The sequence below is a fragment of the Phalaenopsis equestris genome, unplaced genomic scaffold, assembly GCF_001263595.1.
Source record: "Phalaenopsis equestris unplaced genomic scaffold, ASM126359v1 Scaffold232799, whole genome shotgun sequence".
NCBI classification, from domain to species: Eukaryota; Viridiplantae; Streptophyta; class Magnoliopsida; order Asparagales; family Orchidaceae; genus Phalaenopsis; species Phalaenopsis equestris.
The window spans coordinates 80,126-92,023 of NW_018250760.1; the positions used below are offsets into that span (position 1 = coordinate 80,126).

Below are 11,898 nucleotides of genomic sequence, written 5' to 3' on the forward strand. Positions count from 1 at the left end.
GAAAGTTTGAGATTCAATATCAAAGGAGGTTGTGGGATGGAGTGACTTTTGGAGGACATAGAGACATTGGGCTGAAGGTAGTCTTACCGAATTTGAAAGGGAGAATGAATCTGAATGACTTCATTGAGTGGTTGCAGAGTCTAAGGAAGTGTCAACCAATAGAAGAGTGAAGCTTATTGCCATAAAGCTTAAAAAGAGCACCTCTTGGTGATGGGAGAATCTGAAGAGGTTGAGACAAAGAGAAGATAGGAACAAGATCACTATTTGGGAGAAGATGAAGAATGAGATGAAAAGGAATTACTTACCCCCACAATATCGCCAGGACAAGTTCCTGAAGCTCCGCAACCTAGACCAGAGAGTTGTCAGTGAAGGAGTTCACAACAGAGTTTGAGCAGCTCATGCTAAAATTTAGCTAACATAGCCAAAAAAGCATAATATAGCCAGATATTTGGGAGGTCTTATGTCAACCATCAGCAATATTGTCCAACTACCATCTTATTGGTCGTTGGGTAATGTTCAGACCTTCATATTGAATGTGGAGAGACGGCAGAAGCAGAGCAAAGCACCCACCTCCATTAAAACTGTCACCCACTGCTGGAGGTATATCAGCAGAAGCACACCTGGGGGAGGTGGTCCAGGGGATGACAAAGCTGATTAGAGTGAGAAAAAGCCTGAGAAGAGTAACACGCCAAGCACAGTTTCAGCCTTTGGTTACCCTAATAGCGGAATTATTTCCTTTGTCAAGCAGAGTGCAGTGAGGAACTAAGCGAGAAGGGGATAGCAAAAGAGTAGGGTGAGGAGTGTCAACTCCATGGAGTTGAGGATTAGATGTTAGTTGTGAGGAGTGCTCTGCAAACTGAACTAAAGAAGGATCACTCTTAGTTGTACATAGCATCTTTCGCACCAAGTCTACTCTTAGTTGTGTGAATATGATCTCTACACTTATGCTGAAGAAGCAAGACTTGGCTACTCAGAAGCATTCTCAATCATATTCTTTGACCTGGTTGAAGGGGAATGTGATACGCGTGGATCAACACTGTTTGTCAGAGTTTTCTATTGGAGACCAACTGCAAGATCAGGTGTGGTGTGGTGTTGTGCCCATGGAGGTCTGTTATACTTTGTTGAAGAAACAGTGGCAGTTTGATCACAGGACTCAGCATGATCGGTTCAAGAACACCTACTCATTCAAGGAGGGGAAGCACATAGTTCTTTAGCCCATCAAGAAGCCTAGAGGGCTGACACTCACGTTGTAGAGGAGATCACGGTCCCCGTGCCACCATTCTATAGTTAGCACAAGAGGCCCCAATGATGATGGCCTTCGTCACCCTAGAGGGGACTGAGGAGGAGACTGAGTTACCAGTGACAATACAGCCACTACTAGCTAGCTTTCAAGATGTTATGACTGACAGCATACCCAAGGTACTACCACCACTTAGAGACATTCAACATGCTGTAAAATTTATCCCTGGATGGATGTTACCTAATAGGCCTGCTTACAGATTGAGGTCGGCTCAGTATGAGTTGCAACGGCAGGTGCAGGACCTTATTGCTAGAGAGTTGGTGAGGGAAAGCACCAGCATATGTGTTCTTACTGCTTTGATGGTGCCTAAAAAGGATGATTCATGAAAGATGTATATTGATAGCAAAGCTATCAATAAGATCATCATCAAATACAAATTTGATATACCTCGCCTGGATGATTTACAGGATCAGTTACATGAAGTATTGTCTTTTTCAAGACTGACCTGCGTAGTGGATATCACCAGATCAGGACGAGAGCAGAAGAAAGGAATATTGCCTTCAAAACCATATATGGGTTGTATGAGTGGAAATTTATGTCATTTGGGTTATCCAATGCACCTAGCACTTTCATAAGACTGATGAATCAAGTGTTCAAGGCTTAAATTGGAAAGTTTGTAGCTGTGTAATTTGATAACGTCCTAGTCTACAAAAGATCTGGGGAGGAACACTTGCAAAATTTGATAATGGTCCTTGAGGTTCTTTGGTTGGAGAAGCTATATGCATGCCCAACGAAGTGTCAATTTATTTAGGTTATATTATATTTGGTGCAGACATTCAGATGGACCCTATGAAGATAGAGGTTATTATGAGTTGGGCACCCCACAGTCCTTTATAGAGCTGACACAATTTTTGAGGTTGTCATCCTTTTATTGAAGATCCATTAAGAGCTTCAATATAATTCCAGCTCCCTTGGTAGAGCTCTTGAAAGGAGGGAAGTTTTAGTGGACAAACGCACTCAGTTCAGGCTTGACATCATGAAGAAGGTGACTCTGGCCCCAATGTTAGCTCTACCAAATTTCAGTTAGTTGTTCAATGTGGAATTTGACGCTTCTAATGTGGGGATTGGAGCAAAGTTGAGTCAAGGAAAGCCTCTCATAGCCTTCTTCAATGAGAAATTGAGTGACAACATAAGAAAATATTCAACATATGATAAAAAGTTCTATGTTATTATGAGAGCTCTTAGTCATTAGAGTTACTAGCTATTGTCTAATGAGTTTATCTTATTCACAAATCATGAGGTTCTAAGCTTCCTGAATAGTCAGAGCAAGCTAAATGGCAAATATGCTTCCTGGGTTAAGTTCTTAGCGTCATTTCAATTTGTACTCGAGGACATGGCAAGATGTCAAAATCGAATAGCAAATGCCTTGAGTTATCGCCACTTATTGATCAATTCCATGCAAGATCACTTCCATGCAAGTAGAGTTGTGGGATTCAAGGTGGTGAAGGAGCTGCATGAGGCAAATTAAACTTTAAGAAAATTTGGGATCAGTGTCAGGAGAGACCTATTGAACAGTACAGCAAATCTTATGGCTACCTGTTCCACAATAACAAGTTGTGTTCTCAGATGTTCATTGAGAGAGTCCACATATAGTAGAGTCGCGATGACGGATTAGCATGTCACTTTGGCAAAGACAAGACCCTCGTACATGTGAGGGGACATTTTTCCTGGCCTAGACTGACGAGGAATGTAGACAGATACATCAGGTAGTGCAAAGTTTCTCACCGGACAACAACCAAGAGATAGAATATAGAGCTATACACATCATCACCAATACCAGAAGTTCTATGGTTGGATACTTAGATGTTAGTACGATATTTGTTGGTCTTCCTCGAAAAAAAGTAGAATAAAAAATTCAATGATGAATGTGGCTGACAGGTTTTCGAAGATGCCTCATTTTGTACTTTACCACAGGACAATGGAGTCAAGTTATTGGTCGCTTTTGGAGGACTTTATTAGGGAAGCTTGTTACTAAGCTTCAATTTAGCTTAGCAGCTCGCCCCGAGACAGATAGTCAGATCGAGGTGGTGAACAGAAGTTTGGGGAATCTCCTGAGATGCTTTATAAAGAAGAATATCAACTAGTGGGATTTGATTCTAGTACAAGTTGAACTTGCTTACAATGGGTCCATCAGTTAGACTGCATGACATACTCCCTTTGAGATTGTGTATAGGTGCAAACCACTAACCCCGCTTGAATTGGTACCACTTCTTCCTGCTACAAATGTTAGTGTAGATGTTGAAGCTAGAGTGCAAGAGATTCAAAGGCTACATTATGAGGGAGGAGGAGAGATCATCAAGCAGAACCATAAGTACTAGGAACAAACTAATAAAACTAGGAAGAATGTGACTTTTTAGGAGGGGGATCTGGTGTGGAACAAATTGAAAAAGGAGAGAATTTCCGCGGGATCTTCTGGGAAACACAAACATAGAGCAGATGGACTTTTCAGGATTCTCAAGAAGTTGAATGATGTCTGCCAAATTGGCTTATCGGAAAAATACAACATGATCGACCTGACTCCATACTATGAGACAGAAACTTTAACGAATGAGATCGAAGCTCCCCCAACCCCATTAGACTTCACAAACACCTGGATTGGTTCGGTCCAGAACTTTTAAGGGCCGGCCAACCCTTTAAATTTGGGAGTGCCAAGGGGTCCCACTCCTAATTACCTAGGACTATATATTTGCTTTTGTGGTGTTTAGGGTTTAGTTTTTTCAGTGATTTGATTCGGGATAGTTGTTGACGTCTCCATTCCCCCTTTTAGGGTTGTATCATATGGTTTCAAGTAGTGCTTTGGTTGTATCTTGATCTCCAGGTAGTGTTTATCCTTCCTATACCTTTTTTTCAAATTTTCCCGACAAGCTCCCAAAACCCCTTTATAGTTTTCCTTGTTTCCACCACTTAGAACAACACTCGTAGTTATTCTTGTTTCCCACTGCTTTTCTTCTTGCTGTCGCTGACTTCCAGCTAGTTGGCCGATCCCCTTGCCACCTCCTTGGAGGTCCAAACCCATAGTCGGCAACACCTACACTCTAGATCCAATCCTAGTTCTATTGTTGTGTTGTTGTTTTGTTGCAATATCCAATTTCCCTCCTGTTTTTATAATTTCATATTAATAACATTTATTTTCCTTTGAATGTTTGATAAATTCTGATATCACTTATTTATAATAAAAAAAGACGTTCGTTGGTTGATGTTTTTGTATTGGTTTGAATCATTCAACACATCAACTCTAAAACCCTATAATAAAAGATTGTTTCTCGGGGCTGAAAACACACTATTCTTATCAATTTTAAGCACAAAAACAATAATTACTTAAACTTAACTTCTCAATGAGTTGTAGCTTTGATGCCTTCAATCATATGATAATGCAATGTTGTTAAAAAAAGTATCTTCACAAATACAGGTTACAATCATACCTCTTTCATTCCATGTAAAAGAGCACCAACAACGGTGACGTGCGAAAGACCAGATATCCCATAGTCATTTCCAGGTATCGCACTAATGTTTCTTACCAGCAGAAAGTCTATCATTTGGAAGACAAAAATAATTAATTTTTCTATAGACTAAATTATAGACAAACTTAAGACTATCCCTTGAGTTAGTTCGACCTCAAAATAACCTTAAAAAGCATAAGAAAAGCAGCAAAAAAGATGGGTATTAGGCAACAGTTTGCAAATAATGAATTAAATAAGTCCAAAATTTGGAGAATATCATTTCACAAATAGACCAATACCATCATCTCTATAAGCACAATTTAAGTTGTTTTGTATGCATGTCATCATGAAGTGAGGATGGGGCTTGAACTGTCTTTAGTTTTCCACCATTGTAACATCAAGATCATGGGTTCAAATTACAAAAAAGGCTTTTCGCAATTCAAGGGTAAAATTGCATATGCAGCAACCCCACCCTAAACCCTATAGAAACTTCATGCACCTTGTATGCATTCTTATTATTGTACCATGAAGATAGCAAAAGAGTGGAATTACAAAAGCTAACAAGACTATTTACGTTATGCAAATTTATGAAAGTAGTTGTGCACCCTTCAAGTGTATCAGAGAAATAAAATGAACATATAAGGGTGTAAAAAAAAAAGTTTAAGACAGTTACAGAGGAAGGAAGTACGGAGAACACAGCGCTGAAAAAAATATAATTAGTTACATGAAAATTGCTTGAATTTGAAAGAGAAAATACTCCTTGGGGTAAAAAACAAAGCAACATCAGTAATTGCCAATAACATACATGAACTTTAAATTCCAAAACAGATAAGTCAACACAACAAACATGCAGCAAAATACACAGGAAAGATTAACTCACAAAAGAAAAAAAATACTAAGCGAAACAGGTAATTAGTTCTAATTAAAATCCCCCAATATCGAAATACTGTAATAAATAAATGCATTGACTAAGCAATCGCATCAAAGAACAAGATCATTTTGAGATACAGATTTGAAGCTCAACAAATTAGTGGCAAAAGCACAAAGAATGCAAAACGAACATCTGTCCGCGTAAACTGCAATTTTGAGCAAAATGTTGGCGAAAAATACTTCGATTATTCTTCGCATGCCTAATGAACAAAAACATGCATAGCATGAGATTCTTATCATGTGCTTAATTATAGCAAAGCCTGTGAAATTATTGATTGAAATAACAAAATTGTGAAAAGCACGAAGAGGAAGATGAACAGGTGCTCTGAAAGTGAGAAGAAGAAGATGAAGAATGCAAAAATAGTACCCTGATTCGAGTAGAGAGAGGAAGTTTTAGCGAAAATCGAATAACAGAAGAGAATTATAGCAAGCAAGCGAGCAGCTCCGCCCATTTTGCCTTGAAGTGTCAGTAAGTGGAAGACTAGAAAGCACTGAACGGGAGGAGCTGGTTTTATAGGAGAAATATTTGTTTATGTAACATATTATACGAGGGTACTGAGTTTACATTTAGGTTACACCAAAAATTTATGAGTATCATTTAAGTGTAATTTATCTGTATATTCTTAATAACTTAATATGCAGACAACTCTGAGTACGTCTTATATACTCAAATATTTCTCGTTTTATAGGGTGGAAATTTCAAAATTATGATTTTATAAAATTAAATCGGTTGCACGTCTGGACGGTCAATCATCCGTGATCACATCGTCATACACGTTGTTAACAAACGATGTGGCCTTTGGTAATTGCTCGTTCAAATGCATATCTAATTTTTTTTTTTCACGTAGTCACAATATCTTTGATAAACCCTAAACAATTTTTTTTTTTTCTTACTTCCGAGTCTAATTTTTAATATCACATTTAAATTATCATCTTCACTAATTTTTTAAAATAAAATATACATTTCTCGCATTTAAATTATTATAATTGCTAGCTATGGGGTACTTTAATACATACGTATTGCGTGGTATGCATGTAAATTTCCCTATATTTTAATTAGCATTTTAAGCTCTTTTTCTTTTTATTAAAATCAAATTAAATTTTTCTTGTAGCTTTTTTCTCTTTATTTAATATTATAAACACATAAATAAAATAAAAAAATTTATTTGTTTTTTTTAGTTAAATTTAAAAAATGTGTATTTATAAACACTTAAATAAAATAAAATTTACTTATTTTGTTAAGTTAAAATTAAAATTTGTGTATACATAATTAATTTTTTTATTTTTACGGAAAATAACTTTGTACCTCTAAAAATAAATAAATTGAAGTCATAACATACATCTAAACTTCAAATATATTACTTTAATATATTTAGGTATGTTTAGGGCAGCTTTTGTGTTTCAGGATAAGCAGTTTGTCCTAAAACTCGGCCCGCGGGTCGAATGCAGGGTTCGACCCATGGCTTGCGTTTAGTATAAAAATGAAACCGCATTTTCGGATAAATTGACAAAACAAGGGAACCAAACGGTACGATGACGTTTTTAAAAACACCCCCACACTTATAAGCTGCCCAAACGGGCCCTTATAGTTCTAGGTCTATTCCTATATTTTTTTTACTACTTTATAATGATTTAATTTTAATCAGTCTATAATTCTAAATTATACTTCTTTATAATAAGACTTTATAAATTTGATTTATATTTAGAAATTTATAGTGGAATTATCTCGATGTAATGGGAATTATCTTGTAAGATGATTGTTTCTATCTTTCAATTTGTATCGCTTGAAATATATTTGATATTGTAATAATTTATAAAACATAGTTTAACAACATGCTTAATTTAATGATAATTTATTGTCCTAATAACAATTACTTACATAGACTTAACACCCACTAACTTAATTCTAATTTATATCCAACAATTTCAAATTTATTGGATGGCTCTCATTGATGCTTTTGTTTAATTATTATTGATTTGTTATCTTGTGGGTGATTATGATTTATTATTATATTTTAAATAAATAGTTTAAATATGTATCCAAGAAATGGATTTACATGATGTCTCTAACTTATTTATTTGGAAGGTAGAAGAATAATGCTAGCCTAAATTCTAAGATCAGAATGCTCATCTTATGTACCTTTAGTTGCCTAGAAGTATATGTTATCACTATGTCGTGTTATATTAGGACTTAGCCTAGATTTGAATTCCATTCGTGCCAAAAGGATTTATGAGGATAAAGAGCCAGCAACAAGCAATATCTAAGTATCTAGTAATAGTAGCTAGTTAAAAACAATTATGAATATCTAAAAGTAGGTTTTATTTGTCGACAAGCAAGGGTGTCTTATAGAATCATACAGATTTGAAGATTTATTTATTTAAATAATCAAATATGACATTAAAAGTAATATACTATCTCGAGAGATAGAAATACCACTTTATGATGGGCTCGATTACTTAAATTAAGAAATATTGGTTATTTGCAATAGTTTATGATTAAAATTGACAAATCTTTCATCTACCTAACCTGAAGATTGGACAATAATAATTTTTACTGATCAAGATCAAGCAATAGCGGGAGTTATAGAAAATGTGATGTCTCATACTCATCATAGATTATATGAGTGGCATTTATTTAAGAAAATTCATTTGAAACTATATTACTACAATATTAATAAGATAATTCAGAGTATTTTATAAATGCATCAGTAAGTGTGATTCAAGATTAGGGCTTAAACAAGCTTGAGCTGAGATGCTGGAAAAAGGCAACATTCAAGATCTGTATAAAATTAAAAAGAAGTGGTAAAAAATATTGAATAAAGATTCATTCTATGTGAGAATTTTATCCACACAACATAGCGAGTCTACAAATAATGTATGTTGTAGTAACTTCAAGCCTACAAGCTCTATAACAATTTGTTTTTTGGGATTGAAAAAGCTCATGTCTACATGAAGAAGATGAAAATTTTAAATGTACTCAATCAGTGATTGTTTCCATTTTTAAAACCAACCCTGTGTTGAAGTAAGTTGTTATATCCTATACGAGAAAGCTTTATTCTTTTTTTAAGAAGAATTTCTACTTGCCGTGGAAGTTTCTAATCATATTCCCTAAGAATATTACATTAATAAATTGAAGAATAAAGGAACACAGAAGTAATAGATTGTTAATTAAGATTAAACGAGATCTTATCTAAGTTATAGCTGCAAGAAATTTGAAATGCAATGATTATTATGTGCCCACTGCAAAAGAGTTCTAAACAAAGAAAATATAATGAAGGAACTCGATAAGTATTTTCTCACTGGAAGGTTTGTAGATGCTAAGAGAGATATATAGATTGACAATGAGTATAACGATTTGAAAGAGCCTCAGGTTATGAATGGTTATTCAAGTGTTGTCTACATAGAAAAATATGCACATCAAATAAGCATAAGAGCACAAGACACTAAATGTGCAAAATAATATATGTTGGAATCATTGAAATAAATGCCTGATGATGTTGACTCAATATTGTTCGGGAGCCCACCTCCAAACACATGTCCAAGAGAAGGAGCAGTGAGAAGAAAGGAGCATTCAATGTGATACTAAAGAACATAGCCAAAATGGATAAGAAATATGTTCATCATTTAAAGAGGTACAAAACCAATCATATACATGAGTTCCTTCTTCGATGTTATTTATTCAAAGTTAACATCAAATTAAGAAACCAGAATAGGGACAGTTGCAATAGCTAAAATTTTATGTACATGCTCACAAATGAGTCGGACAAATTGTAATTTTTTACTTCCTTCATCTGATTCTTGAAGTACACGACTTTTAATTTTGAATTTCAGACACTATCCCATTTAACAGTTTGCCCCCTATTGAGCATGCCTATGAGCAATGTCACATTAGTCACATTAAAATTGAAGCTAATTTATGTGCCACCAATATTGAAATTTTATCTCTTAGTGTCTCGTCAAAACATAATATTCACGAGCAATGTATTGTCATATGAGAAGGTAGACAGTTTTGTGAACTGGTGAACATTCAACTCCATCATGATTGTGATAATTTCATTGGTCATATAATTAAAAAGTGAACCATACACTGATATAATTGTGGAAGTTCTGCATCAATTGATATTCTAGATGATGGCATTTTCCTATAAATAATTTAGTAATAGAGTATAAAGTCAGCAAATGCAAGATGAACACAAATGAAGATGAGAAAATAATATAATTTCTTGAACGAATAGGAAAACACCAATACATGTAACAAAACATGTTTCAAATTATATTAGATATTATGTAGAACATTCTCAGAGCTCCACATCATGTTTTTATGAAAAAAAAATATTTTTTGTACCCTCCTTTTACTCTCTTTATACCCTCGGTCACACAAATAAAATTTAAAAAAAAAAAGATATGCAACAAAACATGTTTCAAATAAGATTGAATATTGTTTACAACATTTGTTAAGCTCTAAATCATGTATTTGGTGGAAAAAAACTTTTTTGTACCCTCCTTATACCCTTCATGCACCCTCAAACCCAAAGACTAAATTACAACTAAAAAGCAACAGTATTACAAAAAAACATGTTTAGCATTGTATTGGATACTGCTTATAAGATTTCTAAAGCTCCACATCATGATTTCTTGGGGAAAAAGGTTTTTGTCCCCTCTTTTTACCCTAATTGTACCCTCAAATCTACATACAAAATTTCAATGAAAAAATAATAAGATATGCAACAAAACATGTTTCAAGTAATATTGGACATTGTTTATAATATTTCTACAGCTCCAAATCATGTTTTAGTGAAAATTGTACCCTCAGGCTCACACAATAATTGCAATGTAAAAACATCAATATATGGAACAAAACATATTTTAACATTGCATTGGACATTGTTCAAAATATTTTTAGAGCTCCATACAATATTTTCATGAAAAAAAAAAAATTGTACCATGTTTGTGCTCTTAGGTTCACTTGCCAAATTTCAATGGAAATACAAAAAAATACAACAACTTATGTTTCAAATTGTACTAGATATTATTTAGAATATTTCTAAAGATCCACATCATCTTTTCATGAAAAAAGTTGTACCCTCTTTGTAACATTCTTGTACCCTCAGTCCCACATGCTAAATTTCAATGGAAAAACAATAAGATACCCATTTATATGATATTGAACATTGCTTCCAAATCATGTTTTAAATGGAAAAAAAATTTTGCCCTCAAGCACACAAACCCAATTACAATGGAAAAACACAATTATGCAACAAAATGTGTCTCAAATTGTATTTGACATTGTTTGGAACATTTCTAGAGCTCCACATCATGTTTTCCATGGAAATATACCGAGATATGCATCAAAACATGTTTTAAATGACATTGGACATTATTTAGATCATTTCTATAGCCACATATCATGTTTTATGGAATATAATTTTTGTACTTGTACTCTCAATCCCACAAGCCAATTTTCAATGCAAAAACACATAGATGTGCTTCAAATAATGTTTCAAATGCGATTGGATATTTTTTAGAGCTGTAATATAGTTTAAATCAAGTTTTAAGGGAAAAAATATTTTGAAATAATATTTTCATGGAAAATAATTTATGTAATAGTCCCTCAAGATAAAAAGCCGAATTTCAATGAAAATGCCAATATATGCAACAAATCATGTTTTAAATATTGCTGGATATTATTTAGATCATTTATAGAGTCCACATTAGGTTTGAAAGGAAAAAATGTTCAAATTTCTTGTAACCTCCTTTTACTCTCCTTGGTACTTCCTTGCATCTTCATGTTATTCAATCATAGTTCATTGAAACAAACATACTTAAAATATCATAGCACATTTTCAAACAAGCCAAAATTATTACAAAAGCTTTTTCCTTGAAAGTTTATTCATATGCAACAAAACTGTCAGGTGTAGCCTTCAATAGTTTGTCAGCATTGTTCTACCCTTCTTGTGACCTTCTTGTACCTTCACCAGACTGATGGAAAGCTCATTTGTGAATAACAGTTAATATATGATTATACCCTCTTTTTAACCTCTTAATACCTAAATGATGCTCAAAATAACTTAATAGATAATATAAACAAAATAATTTGGCGACATAGCAAACTTGAAAGTTGAGTGCAAATTAGAAGCTCAAATCATTTATGAAACAACTAAGCAAGATTGAATATATATATATATATATATATATATATATATAGGGGAGGATGCGCGCTGGAATTCA

The 11,898-nt window shown here is 34.1% G+C and overlaps 1 protein-coding gene across 3 annotated transcripts in view; it reads right to left on the reverse strand.

Annotated features, from left to right (window-relative positions):
- LOC110038422 (auxin-binding protein 1-like) overlaps positions 1 to 6,165 on the reverse strand; it is a 56,827-nt gene extending 50,662 nt beyond the window's left edge. For all 3 annotated transcript variants that reach the window (XM_020743270.1, XM_020743269.1, XM_020743271.1), the window contains exons 1-2: positions 6,038 to 6,165; positions 4,723 to 4,829 (exon numbers count right to left, since the gene is read on the reverse strand). In XM_020743270.1, the coding sequence (XP_020598929.1) occupies positions 4,723 to 4,829; positions 6,038 to 6,122 (192 nt within the window). In that variant the 5' untranslated portion in view covers positions 6,123 to 6,165. The remainder of the gene's footprint in view (positions 1 to 4,722; positions 4,830 to 6,037) is intronic.
- Positions 6,166 to 11,898: the final 5,733 nt, after the last annotated feature.